Source organism: Amblyomma mixtum, chromosome 1 (assembly GCF_055824585.1).
Source record: "Amblyomma mixtum isolate Tamu chromosome 1, ASM5582458v1, whole genome shotgun sequence".
Lineage (NCBI taxonomy): Eukaryota > Metazoa > Arthropoda > Arachnida > Ixodida > Ixodidae > Amblyomma > Amblyomma mixtum.
Genome location: NC_143012.1, coordinates 144,033,088 through 144,053,793, shown reverse-complemented (window position 1 = coordinate 144,053,793; position 20,706 = coordinate 144,033,088). Strand labels below are relative to the sequence as shown.

The window sequence follows — 20,706 nt, the reverse complement described above, 5'->3', positions numbered from 1 at the left end:
TCTGAGTGTTCGATTCAGGTGTTCGGTAGGTCCATTAGTTTGAGGATAATATTGCGTTGTGTTGTCTTGGGTTTATTGGCGCATAAGCAACTAAGGCTATGCTTGAGTATAATAGGCTCTGGAGAGCTTGTGCTGGGTTGAATAGGACCGAAGGATGCCGTCCACGGCTTTCGACAAGAAATAGGTGCCGCGCTGGGTGAAGAGTTTCGTGGTGCACCATGGTTAAGGATGATGTGCAGAAAAAGTCCGAAAAAATTGGAGGCTTATCAAGGTTAAGCCCAGTGGATGCGAAGCATGTTAAGCAGCTGCCTCAGTGTGGATGGGGCTAAGTAACGGAGACGTGGTTATAAATTAATCGTCGTACTTTATTCTTTGCAGCCCGACAAACACACTCTTATGGTCCTTAAATGCATGACTCTTGGTTTGCACGACACTTATTCTGTATTGTCTTTGAGCATTTCTACACAACACCAAGTCTAAACTGTTTCCCCACTGATTCGTTTTGCATTCCTATTATTAACGTCCTTAGCGTTTGGAGGCATCTTGACCGCATACACGCCCGGCGCAAACACGCTGGCGCGGTTGCGGGCACAGACTGACGCGACGGCGGGCGCGCGCCGCTTCATCCCTGGCGTGACGTCACATATCACGTGATGCAGCGATGGTGGCGCCGCCGCCGCGTCGCGCCCGACGGCGCGAACCAAAGCGTGGAGGCCTCCGCCGGGCGACGTCCGACGGCGCGATATGAGGCCCCATCTGCAGCCGGTGTGACGTCATCACGTGACGCCACATCGTGTGATCTCACTTCAAGGTCAATGGTGGCCACCGCCGGGCGTCGCGCGAAGGCCCGAAACCTACGTTACTATGCTTCGCATAAAATCTGTCGCCCAAATAGTCGGCAATGGACGTGTGATGGCATATCTTGTGGCATAGCCGGTGGCGACAGCAATACATTTATTGCCACATCGGGTCAACGGGAAAGGGCCAAGGAGGTCGAGACGGACACGATAAAAAGGAGCGGGAGGTGTTTCAATAGGCTGGAGGTGACCAGCTGGCAGCATATACGTTCTTTTCTGGCGTGGACACATGTCATAGGTAGCGACATAGGGGCGGACGGCATGGTATAATCCTGATCCAAAGAAATGGCGGTGGACGCGGTCAAACGTCCGAGACACACCGATATGTCCGGCGGTTGGCAGGCCGTGAATTTCGGGCAAGACAGCTGAACGCAGGCGCTAAGGCAATAACTACCAGCAGCAGGTCAGGCCCGTCAGGGTGGAGATAGCGCTGGAACAGAATGCCATCTTTAAGCACAAATGGTGGCAGTGACGAATTGGAGCGGGCAGCGGCGAGTCCTGCTGCATAAAGTGGTGGGTGATGCGGTGGCTCTTCGCTTGTTCGAAGTGGCGACATTCATGAATTATCCCATCAACCGTCGCACAGTTATAAACGAGGACGCTGAAGGCGTCATCAGCGATGCCTTTAAGGGCGTGACCCACCTTGTCAATATGGGACATCGCACTCTCGGCTTTCAAGCACAGCGCTAACACGTCCTGGATGTACGATGCGCGAGACTCCGTCTACGCCTGTGCGTGGTAGGCGAGCTCCTTCTTGTAGGCGAGCTGTCGGCCGACTGGCTTAACAAACAGGTCTCGGAGCTTCTGCTTGCATGCCTCCCAACTGGCGAGCTCATCCTCACATATCTCGAACCCCACCCGCGCCCTACCCTTCAGGTGGGAGATCACGTCGGCCAGCTCGAGGTTAAGATCCCAACCACCATTGACCTTGAACTTTTGCCCTTTAATTGGACCTTAGCCTTTGAACTCTTACTCTGACCTTTCATCTCGATATGTGACCTTCAACTTTGATCTTTAGCTTTGAGCTTGACATTTGATGTTGACCTTTTATCTTGAACTTTGACACTGAATTTTGAGCTTGCAAGTTGTCAGCAGAGGCAGTAAGAAAGCAGTGTGGTAATCACGTTGTGTCACAGGATTCAATGCCCAGTTGAGACATCAGGTATGGAGTATATAAACCAGAGCTGTGCGCCTGACTTATTTTTTTAAATTATTTATTCAAATACCTCACGGCCTCCGACTGGAGTATTATATGAGGAGAGTTATATAACTGGGGTGGGAAAAAGAAGCAAGTAGAACATGGTTATTTTAAAATCGTTATACAAGTAACAAACAAACAACCAGAAAATAGAACTAATTGAAAAACTAAATTGAAAAACACTACAGAACACAATTCAAGAAAAAACAAAGTTCAGAACAAAATGCGACTTATTTTTTCTTTGAAAAAAACATAATCTGTGATGTGAATAATGTTGTCAGGAAGACTATTCCAATAAATGATTGCACGGGGTAGGGCTGATGAGTTGAATGCAGTGGTCCTTCCCGATAGGCGTTTAAAACTGAGGTGATTATGCAATCGGTGAGATGTGCGGGCCGGAGGAAGGAGAGAGTGCTTAAGAATCATTCTACGCGTGCAACCATCCACGTTCCCTTCATTAGGCTGCGGTAACGGCACAAGGGCTTAGTCTAGGGTATGGGCCCGACCAACGATCAGTCTTTGCCTTCACCAAGCCAATCAGTGAAGACAAATAAGCGGCTGTGAAGCGGCTGTGGGCCTGTGCACCGACTTTATGTTTCTGCAACACCTTATACCGGCATTATTATCTAGGCATACTCTCGTTCTGGGTTAAGTTCGCACACGGCAATATTGCCACGTATCATTGTAGTGTTTGTTCGTTCACGCTCAAGGCTGCAGGAAAGGGTTGTTATCACTTTTGTTCGTGGCGCGAGAAGCGACCAGACTAATCTCGATTGATCGCAGCCATGAAGTGCTGCATCTAGGTTATTCTAGATTGCTGTAGATGATCTTGTCCTGTTATCTGGAAGTTTCCTTGCCGCCTTTAAATTGAGCGATGCCGCGAGCGGCGGACATTCGTAGTTCGACGACCGCCGAGCACGCCTGTTGCTTACGCCGCCGCCGAGTGATTCAGTTCTTTTGAGGGCGCAAGTCAGCCCAAATAAAGAGCTTCGTTTGCAAGTATTTCTGGTGTATTCCTGACCGCTGGACTGCCGTCACTACAACGTGACATCTGGTGGAGGTGCTGGGTGGCCTCCCATGTTCCGGACACCCCCTACAAGTCGAGACGCCAGCCCTTTGAGTCATCTACCGCAGGACCTGAGTCCAGTCCACCGCGCAAGCCGACGCCTGCAAGGGGACGCACCTGAGTTCGGGACCCTGCCGGACCCTACCCGGAAGCGAAAGCAAGTACCAACGTCCATCATGACCTTGCCCCAGACGACCACTCCAATCATTCTGCAGCAGCCCCGGGTGCCACCAACCTTCGACGCTTCGCCTGGCGCCGACCCCGAGGAATGGCTGGAGCAGTTCGACCGCGTGGCTGTCTTCAACAACTGGGACGACGCCATGAAATTTAGGTACGTCTTCTTCGCCCTGGAGGGACCAGCAAGAGTCTGGTTCGAGAATGAGGAAGCCAGCCTTGCCAACTGGGAAACCTTCAAGGAACAGCTTCTGAAGACCTTCACAAACGTCGTGCGAAAGGAGAGAGCCCAGCAGCTGCTACAGTCTCGCATACAACACCCAAACGAGACCGTTACAGTGTATACTGAGGAGATGAAGCGTCTCTTCCGGCGTGCCGACATGAACATGAAGGAAGAAGAGAAGGTGAAGTTGCTTATGCGAGGAGTTAAAGAGCAACTATTTGCCCGCCTTGTTCGCAACCCACCGAAAACCGTCGCTGAATTCGTAGAAGAGGCATCCACAATGGAGAAAACTCTCGACGCCCGAGCCCGCCAGTATGACCGCCAGCAGCGCTTTTCGTCAGCAAGCTGCATGGACACCGCTAACAATGATAACTTGCGGGAGGTTATACGTGAAGTTGTGCGAGAGGAGCTCCGACGGTTGCTGCCAACGGGAACGCAGCCGCAACTTTCATCGCTCACTGACGTCATCCGGGACGAGGTTCAACAGGCCTTGGGTGTGACGCCGACACCCACGCAGCCTCTGCAGCCCCCAGCCATGACTTACGCCGCAGCTGTGCGCCGTCCTGCACCTCGACGACGGGACCCAAGCCCCTATCGCCCTCAGCCAGCTGCGTTGGACCGCCGCCCACTCGCCCCAACCCGCCCGTCCTACGAGCGACGCGCGCAGCCGAGGAAATGCGACGAGTGGAGAACTCCCGACCAGCGCCGCCCACTATGCTTCCACTGTGTCGAAGCCGGTCACGTCCTCCGGCACTGCCCATACAGAAGACTGGGCATCCGAGGGTTCTCTTACGACGCTCCACGACCCCGACCCGGCCAGCGGCCAGCCGAAATCGAGGAGTTTTTACGTCGGGAAGAATACTCATCGCCGAGCCGCCTATCACGTTCCCCGTCGCCATCGTCCCCGCGCTTTGTTTCTCCTAGCCGAGGTTACGCCGTGCGTGGACGCTCCCCCAGCCCACGAAGGTTAAACTAAATAAAGCAGCCTCTGGAGGTGAGGTTGCTTCTAAGCGCAATGACAAAGATCCTCCATCGACGAGTACTCGAGACCATGCCTCAACTACGACGACAACACCGACGACGACAACACCGACGACGACAACACCGACGACGACAACACCGACGACGACAACGCCGACGACGACAACGCCGACGACGACGACACCGACGACGACGCGGCCAGACTTGAAGCTTTTACCGCTGCCCAGTGAAGTAACGTCGCAGTACGCCCACCGCAGCCTCACTACTCGACGAAGCCGAGATCGGACACCGAAGACAACGTACAATACCAGAACGCGAACAAGTGACCTTGAAGTTACGGTCGACGGTCACGCTGTTACTGCCTTGGTGGACACGGGAGCTGACTACTCTGTCATGAGTGGCCCACTCGCTGTCCGACTCAGGAAGGTGACAACAACCTGGGATGGCCCGCTGATCCGCACCGCAGGTGGCAACCTGATTACGCCGTCAGGACGCTGCACCGCGAGAGTTGCTGTAAATGGGAGAACCTATGCGACAACCTTCCTGATCCTACAGCAATGCTCGAGAGACGTGATTTTGGGAATGGACTTCCTGAACGAACATCGGGCGATCATCGACCTTCGATCTAAGTCGATCAAGCTTTCCACGGAAAAAGCCATACCTGTTGCGATGAGCGCGACTCATCACGTTGCCTTAAACGTCCTCGATGAAGCATTGAGCGTGCCGCCCCGATCAAGTGTTCTCGTCGGCATAGGTACTGGAGACATCGAAAATGCCGAAGGTGTTATCGAGGGGAACACCCAGTTACTCCTGGATCGAGGATTGGGCGTCGCGAGGGGAGTCGCCGAAATCCGAAATGGCCGAGCCCAGGTGTTGCTAACCAACTTCACCGAAGAATACCGGCATCTAAACAAAGGTACGACGATCGCTTTCCTCGACGAGCTGGCAGACATCAGAGACGTATTTGCCCTACCCGACCAACCTGCAGAACTATCTGAACAAGGCCATCAACCCACGTTCGACATCAACCCAGCATTACCCCGGAGCAGACAAGACCAAATACGCAGTCTTCTTCAAAGGTACACCGATTGCTTCTCATCAGCATCGAATGTGCGACGAACCCGGCTTGCCAAGCACTGCATTGTCACAGACGAACACGCACGACCACTGCGTCAGAGCCCCTACCGCGTATCGCCGTTAGAACGCCAAGCTATCCGCAAGCAAGTTGAGGAAATGCTTCGTGACGACGTCATCCAGCCATCGAGGAGCCCCTGGGCAGCACCGGTCGTCCTAGTGAAAAAGAAAGACGGCACCCTTCGCTTTTGCGTCGATTACCGCCGCCTGAACAACATTACGAAGAAGGATGTCTACCCCCTCCCCCGCATCGACGATACACTGGACCGGCTGTGCAACGCTAAGTACTTCTCATCGATGGACCTGAAGAGCGGCTACTGGCAAATTGAAGTCGACGAAAGAGATCGCGAGAAGACTGCGTTCATCACGCCAGACGGACTCTTCGAGTTCAAGGTGATGCCATTCGGCCTCTGCTCTGCCCCAGCGACGTTCCAGCGAGTAATGGATACGGTGCTCGCAGGCTTGAAATGGCAGATTTGCCTAGTCTACTTAGATGACGTTGTTGTCTTCTCCTCAAGCTTTGAAGACCACCTCAGAAGGCTTCGGATAGTGCTGGAAACGATCAAGTCTTCAGGCCTGACATTGAAACGAGAGAAGTGCCACTTCGCTTACGAGGAGCTGCTGTTCCTTGGTCACGTCGTAAGCAAGGATGGAGTTCGCCCAGACCCCAAGAAGACGGCTGCGATCGCAGAGTTTCCACAGCCTAATGACAAGAAGGCTATACGCAGATTCCTTGGATTATGCGCTTATTACCGGCGATTCGTCAAGAACTTTTCGCGCATCGCTGAACCTTTGACCCAACTTACCAAGGCTGACGTGCCTTTTAAATGGGAAAGGCCGCAAGAGGAAGCTTTCAACGAACTGAAGCGGCGCTTACAGTCCCCTCCTGTGCTCGGGCACTTTGATGAAAACGCCGAAACCGAAGTTCATACCGATGCAAGCAGTGTGGGCTTAGGAGCGGTCCTCGTTCAGAAAAATGGCAGACAGGAGAAGGTTATCGCGTACGCTAGCCGTTCACTGTCGAAAGCCGAGGCCAACTACTCGACCACCGAGAAAGAATGTCTCGCCATTATTTGGGCCACGTCGAAATTTCGCCCCTACCTGTACGGACGACCATTCAAGGTTGTGAGCGATCACCATGCTCTGTGCTGGCTAGCCAATTTGAAAGATCCCTCCGGCCGCCTTGCTCGTTGGAGCCTGCGCCTTCAAGAATTCGACATAACTGTAGTCTACAAATCTGGCCGCAAGCATTCCGACGCAGACTGCTTGTCGCGAGCCCCCGTCGACGCAGCACCGGAAGAGGAAGACGACGACGCTTTCTTAGGACCGGTAAGCGCGAGCAGTTTCGCGCAGCAGCAGCGCTCGGATCCTGAGTTGCAAAGCCTGGTTGATTATCTGCAAGGCAAGACCGCATCGCCTCCCCGAGGGTTCAAGCGCCAACTGTCGTCCTTCGTCCTTCACAATAATGTCCTTCTGAAGAAGAACTTCGCGCCCAACAGGACAGTGCATCTTCTTGTCGTGCCCAAAAATCTCAGGCAAGAAATTATGCAGGCATGTCATGATGAGCCGACTGCAGGCCTCTCTGGATTGCTCGCACGTTGCACCGCATCCAGGAGAAGTACTATTGGCCGCGGCTAGCTACCGACGTTTCGCATTACGTGAAAACGTGCCGTGAGTGTCAACGACGCAAAACGCCTCCGACTAGACCAGCCGGACTCCTGAACCCCATACCACCGCCAACTAAGCCCTTTCAGCAAATCGGGATGGACCTACTCGGCCCCTTTCCTACTTCATCATCAGGTAACAAGTGGATCATCGTGGCCACCGACTACATGACCCGCTACGCCGAAGCAAAAGCGTTGCCTAGTGGTACCGCAACAGAAGTTGCAAAATTTTTTGTCGGACAAATTCTCCTCCGACACGGCGCACCCGAAGTACTCATCACAGACAGAGGAACAGCATTTACAGCGGAACTGACGCAAGCCATTTTAAAGTACAGCCAGACAAGTCATCGGAGGACAACTGCCTATCATCCGCAAACCAACGGACTCACAGAGCGTCTGAACAAGACCATCGCAGACATGCTCTCCATGTTCATCGACGCCGAACACAAGACGTGGGACTCTATTCTGCCCTACGTGATCTTCGCCTATAATACTGCCACCCAGGAGACAACCAGGTTTACTCCATTCCAGCTGGTATACGGCAGGAAGCCCACAACAACACTCGACGCAATGCTCCCGCACGTTTCCGACGAAGACAACCTCGACGTCGCCGCCTACCTTCATCGCGCCGAGGAAGCCCGAAGACTTGCACGGCTTCGCATTCAAGACCAGCAGCACACCGACGCCCGACGCTACAATCTGCGCCGACGAGACACGCATTACAAGCCAGGTGATCGGGTTTGGATATGGACGCCAGTTCGCCGCCGCGGATTGAGCGAAAAGTTGCTGCGACGCTACTTTGGCCCGTACAGGGTTCTCCGTCGCATCGGTGACCTCGACTATGAAGTCATCCCCGACGGCACGACAGCATCTCAGCGACGCCGCCCACGCCCGGAAGTCGTACATGTCGTACGCCTGAAGCCATATTATGAACGCTGAAGGACTCGAAGTTTCATTCTCCGTGTTTATTTTCATTTCAAAGCATCGAGACGATGCTTCTTTGGAAGGGGGGTAATGCCACGTATCATTGTAGTGTTTGTTCGTTCACGCTCAAGGCTGCAGGAAAGGGTTGTTATCACTTTTGTTCGTGGCGCGAGAAGCGACCAGACTAATCTCGATTGATCGCAGCCATGAAGGGCTGCATCTAGGTTTTTCTAGATTACTGTAGATGATCTTGTCCTGTTATCTGGAAGTTTCCTTGCCGCCTTTAAATTGAGCGATGCCGCGAGCGGCGGACATTCGTAGTTCGACGACCGCCGAGCACGCCTGTTGCTTACGCCGCCGCCGAGTGATTCAGTTCTTTTGAGGGCGCAAGTCAGCCCAAATAAAGAGCTTCGTTTGCAAGTATTTCTGGTGTATTCCTGACCGCTGGACTGCCGTCACTACAACGTGACAATATCAAACCCTATCTTGTGAATATACCATTTTTGTGTGTTATCTGAACGTTGTAATAATAATTATGAGGAGTGTACTAACTGTGTTGTATTTAGGTGCGTCAAAACATTTCACCTTCACTGTCGTGTATTGCCACGTAATCGTTTGAGAACCTTCAGTAGACCCAAAACATCTCTTTGCAGTCCAAATTCTGTCAAACGATTATTGCTATTATTTCGTTCCATAGCTTGGCTTTATGGTAGAGCATCCGCCTCACTTTCTGGAGGTATTGGACGTCATCCCTATTGCAGCTGGGTACCCACTATATTTCTAACGGTTGCAAGGTTTCTTCAGCCTGGTTCTGGCTCTTTTAAGGTGAAGTGGTTGGAAAAGCTCCTTTGTAAAGCGCACCCTCTATCGATGAAAAATCTGTCCTCAAGGGACTCAAATCTGCCGCGTTTAACGGAGCACACTGTCACTCTTCCTTTGGGGTTCATAAGGTGGGGTCAAGGGCTGATTTTCCAAGCATTTCACCCAAACTAAGCTGAGAACCAGTTAAGAGGGAAAACTTCTTCGCATTGCATCACCGGCGTGCACCCGGCAGAACTGGGAATCAAACCCCACACATCTCGCATGCGAGGCATATGCTGCCGGTACTATGGTCAAATAAATGAATAATTTAATTCCGCACTCAATCTATCCTACAAGTATAGGAGACTACACCATACTTTCAGCAGGGACATGGCCGTCGTCATTTGATTTCGTGGTGCATCTGAGGGTGTGTCCAGTATTCCCGAGTGGTAGATCTTGTTCTGCCAGAACATGTCGAGCGGATTAGGGTTGGTCCGCCTCAGGTCGTTTCGCAGCCGGTCTAGGTGCCTGCACATATAGAACAGGCACAAATAGCACCGACACACACAAATAAAGAACACACAGAACTTGCCTGCCTGAAAAAATGTAATTCTTCTTCACAACTAAGTGTACTTTCATTGCTTTTTCATTGTAACCGATATATGCGCCAGAACTGCAGAGTAGGTGGGGCCCTTCGGTTTCGGGGAAAACTCGATTTGGCCCCATTCTTGTACTCCAACATATTTTTTTAAATATCGGGTTTTACCTTTTTTCTCCACGAAAGCGAGCCTTCTAAACAATGTTGGACCCAGTGAATCAATGTTTTGCAGTTCAAAGAACTTAAGACAAAAGAAAAATTAGTTAATACCTAGCCCTTATTAAAGAGTTAACCTTTTTTAGGCTAATTTTCAAGAAGGTGAGGAATATGAGAATATGTTCGAGACGGGCGATATAGAAGGCCAAAGCGAAAATATAGCTACCTATAAGTGGTCTTATCAGAGTCGCCATATCAAGCGCTGCCCGCCCTGATTGTAGGAGAATGGTTGTTGCGATGGTGAATGTTTTCGCACTGTACAAAAAAAGACAGGCCGGTCTTCCTTAGACGCGAGTGCGCTCCGTAAGAGAGTGGTAACAAACGCGAAGAAATTTTTGTAATATATTAGAAAAAAATATGAATTGTGAAATAATTTTAGTGGAACCCGCGATTTCTACGTTGCTTATGGAACAACGAACAAAAATTGGGCATCTTATTCATGTATAAGAGAATGAAAAGGATGGTAAACGGTCTTGACATGTTAAAAAAGAGCCCAATATCCTATCCTATCCAATCTGAATAATCTGATCTGCACCCGAAATAGAGCTCGAAAAATATGACCCAAATTCCCCCTGAATTCTGGAAATTAGAAAGCCCGAAAAGAGCGCCCCTGATCTAAGATGTCTCTGTCCTCCTTCGGCGATGAAAAATGAAAGCGGCTCTCATGGTAACAATTCGAGCTGGTCAGGAAATCACAGCTTGTGGAGAGATCGCCCAGAGCATTCGTAAAGCTCTTGCCTGAATAGCGCACCGCTTTCTTGTGAAGCCTGGAGTCCTAAAAACATGATCTATCCAAGGCAGCACAAACCATGGGCCCAATATTAGGAGCGTGTTGGCTACGTCTGGCCCTATATAGGACCAATGCTGACTGCATTGTCCCCGTATTGGCATCGCTATCATGTGCCATCCATTAATGGCTCTACTTGTCCGCTGGTTTCTCCATATTGGTAATGCTCGTTTATATAATCTCCAGCAACGGCCCTAGGTGTCCGCCGTTGTCTTGATATTGGCAATGCCGTTTCATTACACCTGCAACGATGGCCCTACTTGTGAGCTATACCCCCCTATTTGCCAATGCCGATTCATTACACCTGCAATGATGGCCCTTCTTGTCCGCTGTTGCCGCCATAATGGCAATGCCGATTCACTAGACGTCCAACTACTGCCCTACTTGGCGGTTTTCCCCGTATTGGCAATGCCACCCCTTTACGCCTGCAATGCTGCTCCTACTTGTGTGCTGCGTCCCCCATATTGGCAATGCCGTCTCATTACACCTGCAGTGGTGGCCTGACTTCACTGTTTTCCTGATATTCGCTATGCCACTTCATTACAACTTCGACGATGGCCATGCTTGTCCGTTGTTTTCCCTGCATTGGCAGTGCCACTCCATACCTCCCTGCTATTTTCAGTGACGATTTTCGTGAAACACTCTCTTTTCCGATATCTGTGCTTGTTTCGTTATTTGAAGTTAGCTGCCTCGTTTCATGAATAACTGCATCAAACATTGTTGTGAACCTACTCAAAACAGCGATGTAAGCACGCCAAAGGATAGAAAAATGAGCTGAGGTCACATTCACTCTCCAAGGCAAGAATTTCGAAAAGCGGAGTGTTTTGTCATTATGGTATGTGGTGTAGGTGGCAAAGAAAGTTGGTGCTTCGAATCTTCATCCGACAGGGCTCAGAAAAAAAAACACAGAAACGATCTTTTGCGTGTGCCTGGAAGCCGCGCATAACTATGCCTTGTTCTTTGTTCTTTTTCATGCAAGCTCAAAGATTGAACATTCCTTCAGTTACTGAGATCGCGTCACAATTAAATTTCAAATGTACAAGCGGAATGCAGGAATTATATTATGCGACAGAGTATAGAGCTCATTCCGCCGAAAAGCCGTCGATGTATTAGTAGTAGTCGGCACCCCGTGTCGGAAATAATCGGAGCTGCGTAAAACTTAATGCAGAATGTTCCGAATAGTGTCACACGATTCAGCGTTTAGTGCAGCATAAATATGCTTGTTAAGTTAGAGCCTGACTCACGGCAGAGATTTGAACCGGCGGCCTATATTCGGGGGAACAGGCGACCTATAACGGGGCTGCGTAAAAAAATCGTATCATGCACGGTTCGGGTGTCCAAAAAATAAGTGAGACTTCTACTAGGTCATTTACGTTCTTCAAAAAAACAATTTTCGATTTGTTCAGCAGGCAAGCAGTTGCGCTGAACGGGCGATGGCGTTCCGTGGACTCCAACAGGCAGCGCTGCAACTTGCTGTCGCGTGGCAGTCTTGAAGGCGAAGATTAAGCGTGCTCTAAATTTTATTAATGAGATTTAAATTTTTACAACTATCGTAGTTCTATCCAAAACAGAAATTTTAAAGAGTAATATTTGTCATTTTCTGAAGATTATATAACCTATACAGTTTTCTTATTCCATACACGCCAATATCGTGATCAGAACGCATTTTTTACCGTTTTCCTACTTCTACTTTAGCAGTAAATATGCATGCGCACATCCCTTCCATTTAGGCAAAACACAGCTTGAACCAAGAAAGACAGACAAAAGTGAACAGATTCTAAGAGCTGGAAGAAATCTCTTCATGACTTACACAACACACTAGACCAAGTTGCCGCTGTCAGTGCAGTACAGCAGGCACAGTGAGTGTAGTAGGTATTTCTAGATACGGTTTTGTCGAACGTTTCTGGTTCTAGCAACGTTGCGATTTAGCCCAAGAACACTTCCGTTTTGAAGCGGGCGTGTCGCCGCCGCGGTTATGGTGCTCGGCTGCTGACCCGAAAGTCGCGGGTTCGATACCGGCCGCGGCGGTTGAATTTCTTTGGAGGAGAAATTCCAGAGGCCCGTGTACTGTGCGATGTCAGTGCACGCTAAAGAACCGCAGGAGGTCGAAATTTCCGAAGCCCTCCACTGCGGCGTCTCTCATAGCCTTTGTCGCTTTGGGACGTTAAACCTCATAAACCAACCAAGAGGGCGTGTCTTTCGAGCAAGCAATTACTCCAGGGAAAAGGAGCAGTATCGAAAGCTGGCGCGTCACCTGCACGGGTGTCTTATCAAAACACTGCGCGGAATCCATCGCATGCCTCGCTGCCTTATGAAATTCATTTTCAAGTTACACAAGAACATACAAGATCAAAAGGAAGAAAAAAAGGCTGTCAACAGAAACACTACTCTGCCTTGTCTGCAGCTTAAACCTATACCGATAAAATATGAGACCATGTTATTATCTGTAGCAAGTAGTAGTTCACAGCAAAATTTCTGTTTGCCGTCGGCAGCCCACGCCGCAGTTTAGGCGTTCATAGTCAGCTAAACGATAACTGCATGGAGTGTTCGAGCGCACTTACTTATTCACAGCCTGAGAAGATACGAAATATGCTTTTAGCTCCCAGTCTCGGCAAACGCATAGAAGAGCATCGTCGCAATAATATGACTCACCCGCAGGATGCTCACCCTAGGAAAAAAAACAACTAGTTTATTGATTGTTTTATTGGAGTTTAACGTAATAAAGCGACTGAGGTTATGAGGGGCACTGTAGTGAAGGGCTCCGGAAATTTCGACCACCTGGGGTTCTTCAACGTGCACTGACATCGCATAGTACACGGGCCTCTAGAATTTCGCCTCCATCGAAATTTGGCCGCCATGGCCGAGACCGCGCCCGCGTCTTTCCGGCCAGCAGCCGATCGCCAAAACCACTGAGCCACCGCGGTGGGGCAGAAATTAACTCTTTCCGTTACTACAATTTAACCAGGTCACAAATGTATGCATGGCGCACTTGGATAGAAGAAACTATTTTGATTAAATCGAGATTTCGGTTCTATCGCAAATAAATCACAGCAGACGGGAACAACTTTTTGCGCATTTGCAGCGCGAAGACGTAGGACACGAGAAATAAAATGAAGGTGCTGCTTAGATTTGAAAATACAGAAAACGGCTCTGCCTCCTGAAGCCGAAAAGCTGCGGTGGCTAGCTTTTTTGAGGTCGTAAATTGTCTTTTTATTTGAGTGTAATTTTTTGTATTCCGTATTTATGGCTTTCGCGTATGTTTGCTTACAAATAATAATAATAATAATACTAAATATTATTAATAATACTACTAATAATAAAGGTAATAATAAGTATTACCTTTATTAAATGAAAGATCGAAAGTTCGCACCAACCGCAATTCAAATTTTTTTTTGTTTTTCTTTACGTGAGAATTTAATTCCAATGAGCCGGAACTGACACATTCCTTAGTAGCGCATCGCCTCATTTCGAGCTAGCCCAGACGCGCACGGGTGGGCCCCATAAGAATTGCTCACGCTGACTTGTCTACACTGTTGCGTATAGAAGTGCAGTATTCCTCGCTCTGCAAGGGAATCATTTTATTGGATTTATGAATGGTGTTGCTTGGACGTGTGTTATCCTACTTTGTTGGCCACATGTATCATATATGAAACACTCGAAGAATACGCATTGTGCATGTTACTTTTAGTGTTGTTTTATATTTTCGATATTTTCATAGCAACACTTTTCTCTCAGCTTGAACCAAAGAGACACACGATCGCAGAAATTGCGCAAATGTTTGGAGCCGTTTTGACGAAATCGATGGCCAAGCTCCACGTTTCCACTTGCAGTGTTTGGGGCAGCGAACATGAGGCTGGCTCTTAATTCTTGCTTTTCCTTTGCACGCGGACAATTCTTTGACATTTTACCGTAGTCGTTTCCTTGTTTGTTTTGTAGCGACAGCTACACTACGCCAGCTGCTTCGCGAGTTCAGTGTGGCTGCGCGCTAAGCCGTGGCACCACCGCTCCACCAGCTGTGTGCATGCGCTGAGTGACGTCATAGCCCACAGCTGGTGTGCGCGCCGCCCGCCTCGCCTCTGCGCCGGCGGCGGAGCAGACTCCGCCCGCCTCGTTAGTTGTGCGCATGCGCGGAGTGACGTCATAGCACGCAGCTCGTGTGCCCGCCGCACGCCTACATTACGCTACCATTTCGAGCCTTCAGCGTGGCGGCGCCGTCGCTGGTCACGAGGTGCAGAGCAGCTGCAGCGGCGCGGCGCGCCGGCGAAACCGAGTGCGGGAGGAGTGGAGAGGGGGAGAGAGTAAATTCACGTCCAGGGAGGAAGATGAAGAAGGAACGCCCAGCGAAACGAAGCAGCGAACGACTGACTGCAATTTCGACAGAGCTAGTTCCACTCGGCCAGCTGTAGCTATCGCGGAATTCCAGACTTAACCAGAGCTAAACCACAGCTAATTTTTAAGCTGCTCAACTGCCTATGGCGCCTCCTCCAAATATTCTGGGATCCTCTCACTTGTTTCACATGTCAGTGCACGTTAAAGAACCCTAGATGGTCGATATTTCCGGAGCCCTCCACTACTGCATCTCTCATAGCCTTAGTCGCTTTGGGATGTTAAGCCCCATAAACCAAACCAAACCTACTCCTCTCCTTTAAGTCCCATAGAGTCACCTTTTGCCTGTCCAAGTCTCTTTCTTGGAACAGCTCTGCCCCCCCCCCCCCCCCAATACAGTTATTTTATTCTTCGTGATTTTGCCTATACTTACCTTTAACCTGTTCTCCCCTCGTCCCAGCCATGCGAAGCGCCCCCCAGCCAGCCACCGTAATTTTCCTGTACCCCCTTTCAGCTGATATTTCTCTTGCTACAATAAATTCTTCGAAAAATATAATGATCCTGTCCCATCGTCGTCTTCTCCTCTCCCTGACATTCGTCCAGCGAGTATCGCCTGTAGCCACCAAGGTGACGAAAATCCACACAACCGCCCAGATCGGTTGCCGTGATCGTATAGTGGTTAGTACGTTGCGTTGTGGCCACACAATCAGCGCGCCGACGAAGCATGCGCGCTCAAGATGACGCCGTTCGTAGCCTCCGCATTCGAAAATCCACATCTCATACATTTTGAAAATTATGAGGTAATTCAGTAGCCTGGCCTGCAAGAACCTCTTTGTGAGTACCACCGTACTTTGATCTTGAAATACGTTCGGAAATGAATGTGGTTCTTGTGGTAATTGCTGCTTTGACTAAGCGCCAACCTTTTTTTCTCCGGCAGGAAAAGAGAAAGTGACAAAGCTCTGGGACGACTTCTGTATGCCAATTCTCACTGCGAAATGACTAGCACAAAGGAGCGCACAGAATGATGAGAACTTTATTTGTAGGCTTTGCTGAAGTATATTTACCGAACGCTGACTGCCTCTTCAGTAAGCGAGGTAGAGTGAAGTGTCGCCCGACTTATGTTGCGTTCATCACGACATTGGTCGTCTATCGTTTGTGCAAGATGAGCGTGAGATGCGCTTATTCTTCGAGTGCATCAGGTCTCTCAGGCCACGCATAATATTTCCGTGCCGTGTCCCTTCGCAGTGGCCACTTGCAAGTGTACAAAAAAATGGGGAATTCCCATTTCCAGCGAATTTCACCTCATCTCGTCTCTGAATAAATCACCCATCGACTATCAGAAGAGTGCTTTCGTGTAGCTTTAAAGTAAGAGTTCCGTTTCCCATGTTACATGCATGCGAAACGACATCGATAATCTGCTTACTTTAAAAGAAAAAGTGTACTCACTCTCCTGCGTTCAGCCCATTTCGCAAAAGTGTGCAAGCAGTCTTTGCATGGAATATTTTATTCCATACAGAGAAAAAAACTGTTCAAAGCTGTTGTTTTGACGTCAATGGGGAGGATATGCTACCACGTGTGCCGCACTTTGCTGGAATAACAAGGTAAGCAGCGAGCTCGCAATTTAGAGACGTAAATTTGATAGTGAACCTAAAAATATACTGATTTGTATTAAACACTATATTTATCTCTTTTCTTGACTTCACTATGTTCCTCAGGGCGTGACTATTCAAAGACTATTCAAAGGCATTTGACAAAATAAATCACGTTAAACTAGTAACAAAATTGGAATATTATGGTTTCAGAGGCTGTTTCCTTTCTCTTATTAAATCCTACCTACAATACCGGCGAAAAAGGGCGCAACTCTTGCTCCAGCTCGGGCCACTACTTTTCAACCTATATATTAATGACCTTATTAACATAGATTTAAATACATCATTTATTATCTATGCCGATGACACAAGCTTATTTTTCTCCCATCACAGTTTACCCCTGCTTGTAAAGAAAGCGAATGCAGTGCTTGATGTATTGAACACTTGGTGTCTAAATAATTCCTTAACTATAAACGTCTCGAAGACAAAATAAGTTCCTTTTCGCCCTAAAAATAAACCAGTTAATTCAAATATTGTCCTGCAACTTGGTCTTTCAGTCATAGAGGTGGTACCAGTAATAAAAACCTTGGGTGTTCTTTTTCATGATAATAAGCAGTGGAACGCACATACTGACCTCGTTCACTCCAAACTATCCCGAATAGTTGGTATTCTTGCACGTTTTCGTTACTTTCTGCCTAAGCACATTAAATTACTTTTGTATAACTCCCTTTTCGCATCCACATTATCGTATTGCTTACTTGATATGGGGCACAACAACGTACACAAATTTGTCCAAAATCTATCGACTACAGAAAAAAGCTGTAAGAATTATTTCAAATGAACCCAATGACGCACACACAAAAACTCTTTTTGATGACCTTAGATTACAACTATTACCGAACCTGTTCAATGCACTTCTGTTAAAACGTTATCATGTCTTTTATCTAAATAATGACCCTTTCCTTGAAAACCTTGCGACCCTGTCTCCATTTGCGAAAGCATATAGCACATGAAGCACTCAGACATGGAAGATTCCTCACACCCGTACTATGACCGCCAAATGCTGATGTACACACTACCACACTCTTTTAACTCTTCTGATTACACGTCCAAGTGATCTATCAATCAGTGTATGTGTAATTACTCAAGACATTAGCACTTTCAATTATGAACCCGCAATGTTAGCCCGATCACTTAACGTGTTTTTATGGTTATGTAAAGCCGTCGCCATATATAGCTTTTCTTTATATCGCTATCTCTTTTTGTCCACTGCTGTGTTGCTCAGTGAACGGGGTGCTGGCCTTTGTCAAGCCGTCGCAGGCTTTTTGCTAGCCCCCCGTAGCATCACGAGTTTTTTGTGACATCGTTGTTGATGCTAAATAAATTTGAATTTGAATTTGAACTTAGAATCAGAAATTACCCTTGGATTGTAAGAGAAAAATGCTCAATTCGACTCCACATTTTGCAATTAATGTGGAGTTTAGTATTAAGGATCATTTAGAAATTTTGGTATAAAAGTGTGTTTCGAGTATCGCGTCGAACACTTTGTGCTATGGAATTCGCTGTGTTATCTTAGTTCTTGTGTTTTTCCTGCGATGGTTGTACTTACACAGGTGATCACATCATGCACCTCTTTGCAGCTTTGATGTACAGTCAGGTCATCGTGCAAGAGCTTGGCCAGGAATTTGTTTCAAGGCAGTGCAAACGTTCTCTTATGCGAGAAGTGCAACGAAAGACTCATCAGTTTAGCCGCTCCAGGCACAACGCATCTCACGATGTTCTAGCAGCGAATATGGAATAAATTTTGTTCCTTGATTCCTTTATTCCTTTCTCTAATGCATGAACGCTGGGTGCTTATATGTAAAATGTTACATATACAAGCTCCGGCTGGTAGAAAACAAGCAGAATAAGCCTGCTTTGAAGTTGCCCAGTCCACTTGATAAAACAGATGCTTACAGTCTTGCATGAAGGCTTGGCTATTGTGGCCAAAAACAAACTGCAGAATACACAGCAAGGGGTCGGGGATAAAACTTGGAGTAACCCCCATCTCATACACTTTCCAACTAGCCTTGGAATTAATAACCCACCTCTAAACGATATTGGCAGTTCATCAGGGATGATTCCTGAATCAGGGAGGAAAAACTTGCACATTGCATTGGCCCTGGCGCGAACGCGGAGCAATTATTCACAGACTGACGGATCATGGACATACTCCGGGTAAAAGCGTCGGACTATTATTTTTAGACCGGACGAATATGGGCAAAGTCCTGGCCCGAATGTCCACTGTGCATAGGTTGGCTGCACAATTGCATAGTCCTGGTGCAAACGTCGGGCCTTTTTTGACAGAATGGCTGAACATAGGCCCAGGGTTGACGATGGCCCAATGTCAATACGGAGACTGGCGGAGAATAGGCTCTTTCTTGGCATGAATAAGGGCCCATTGCTGGAAAAAGTTTCGGATTCCCCAAACGCCGTTGTAGGACCCATATTCATGCACATTTTTGCCGCTATTTTGTCACTATCGTGCCATTCTTTTTGTGGCGAGGGGGTTCGGCAGAGAAGAAACTAAAAACTGTCCCGCGTTGCCGATGCGGATGTGAAGCCACGGAACAAGCTTCAGGAAAATATTTGGTTCAATTTGTAGGGCACTGAGGATATCGCAGCAGATTTTGCGCCTAGTGTTGAACATGCGAATATGGATGTCGGCAACAAATAGAAAAAAAAGCACTTACTCAAACGCAAATCCTAGACCAAGGGCGGTCTTTTGGTATCTTGCGGCAGCCCGAATGAAAGTAACTAGGTCCGGCTCGAACGGCCCGCCCCCGTAGAGGAGGTTTTGGTTGTTGGCGTAGATCGAGTCGTAGAACGCAATGTCGCACAGGCCATCGCTAGCCATCACCGCGTCCGACGTTGTCCTTCGGCCGTAGGTGCAGATGAGCATTTCCGGACCCACGACTGCAAACAGGCATATCAATCCTTTAAGGCAAGCGCTTGCGCTCTCATGTCTTTCACGAATACGCACCAACAAGCCTAGCTCCAAGCACCTCACGACATGGAAACTCGGTCAACCTCATCGCCGTGCAGCGAGAGGGTCCGAATGTTTGCGGTCTGGTGCGCCACCAATACGTAAACACATAAACTCGCAGAAAGGATCTTTAATGCATGTACAAACTTACGCGTAAACAATGCACTCAGGGACAGTATTGCTTTCGCATTCTCACACGTAAGCAGCCTCAAGTGTCTCTGCTGAATTTCCTTTTACGATCAGTCCTCTGTTAGCGGAGTCAGCCTTTATGAAGGACCCCGAGTGTATGAAATCTTGTTGAGTTTACAATCTTTACATGGCGGTGGTGCTGCCTCTGACGTGTGAGGCTTCACTCTGCAAGGGTAAAGACGCACAGATGCCGGACTCTTTGAAAGACTTTGCCTTAAAGATGATTCACAAAAAGCTTGCAATCAGTGCTGACGTGGGCTTAAAATGACACAATATTTCAGAGATCACTGACTATTTGAGCTGTAGCCTGCAAAGCTTCTGTGCTTACGTACAGGTGGTGAACACACACGGCGTTAAATTTTTATATCGGTTTTCTGCAAGAACACCTGCTTCTTTTCCACCACTGCTCTGCGAGCTGAACGTTGAGAAAGTAAGGGTAAATCGTCAACTGCTTTCAGTTGCGTTGTCTGTGAACCACAACCATACAAATCCTCTCTGCAAACAAATTTATGGGGGAGGTTACTCCGACGTTGTCGACGCTGGCTTAGGAGCCTATCTTGATGTACAGGTCTTGAATGTCGAGAGCAGATCTGACACCATTGACTACCTCGCTGGGGTTGAGAAACAGCGTATGATCTGTATTCGGTATTATAGATATCCCCGAAGAACCAGCGTAATGTATTTGTAAAATGTTACAAACACGTGTGTTGTGACCGGATAAACTAGCCTTTATTGGCGTTCCATGTTCTGAGAAGATAAAGGAGCTCTGGAAGCTCGGCGTACAATGAAACCTGGGCTTGGAGAAAGGAGTATTCTACACCTGTTTTGCCTTGCCAGGCGCAGCGGTTGCAGACAAATGTGTGAGCATCCGCCTCGCATGCGGTAGGTGCGGGGTTCGATCCCCACTGCCGCCCGGTATACCACCAGTGCCGCCCAGCTCTGGCTGACGAGCGC

General features: G+C 48.6%; 1 protein-coding gene across 1 annotated transcript in view; it reads right to left on the bottom strand.

Annotated features, from left to right (window-relative positions):
- The window catches only part of LOC149367823 (uncharacterized), a 105,751-nt gene that overhangs the window by 56,118 nt on the left and 28,927 nt on the right, over positions 1 to 20,706 (bottom strand). The window contains exons 6-7 of the mRNA XM_089575338.1: positions 19,271 to 19,493; positions 9,400 to 9,550 (exon numbers count right to left, since the gene is read on the bottom strand). Of these exons, the coding sequence (XP_089431464.1) occupies positions 9,400 to 9,550; positions 19,271 to 19,493 (374 nt within the window). The remainder of the gene's footprint in view (positions 1 to 9,399; positions 9,551 to 19,270; positions 19,494 to 20,706) is intronic.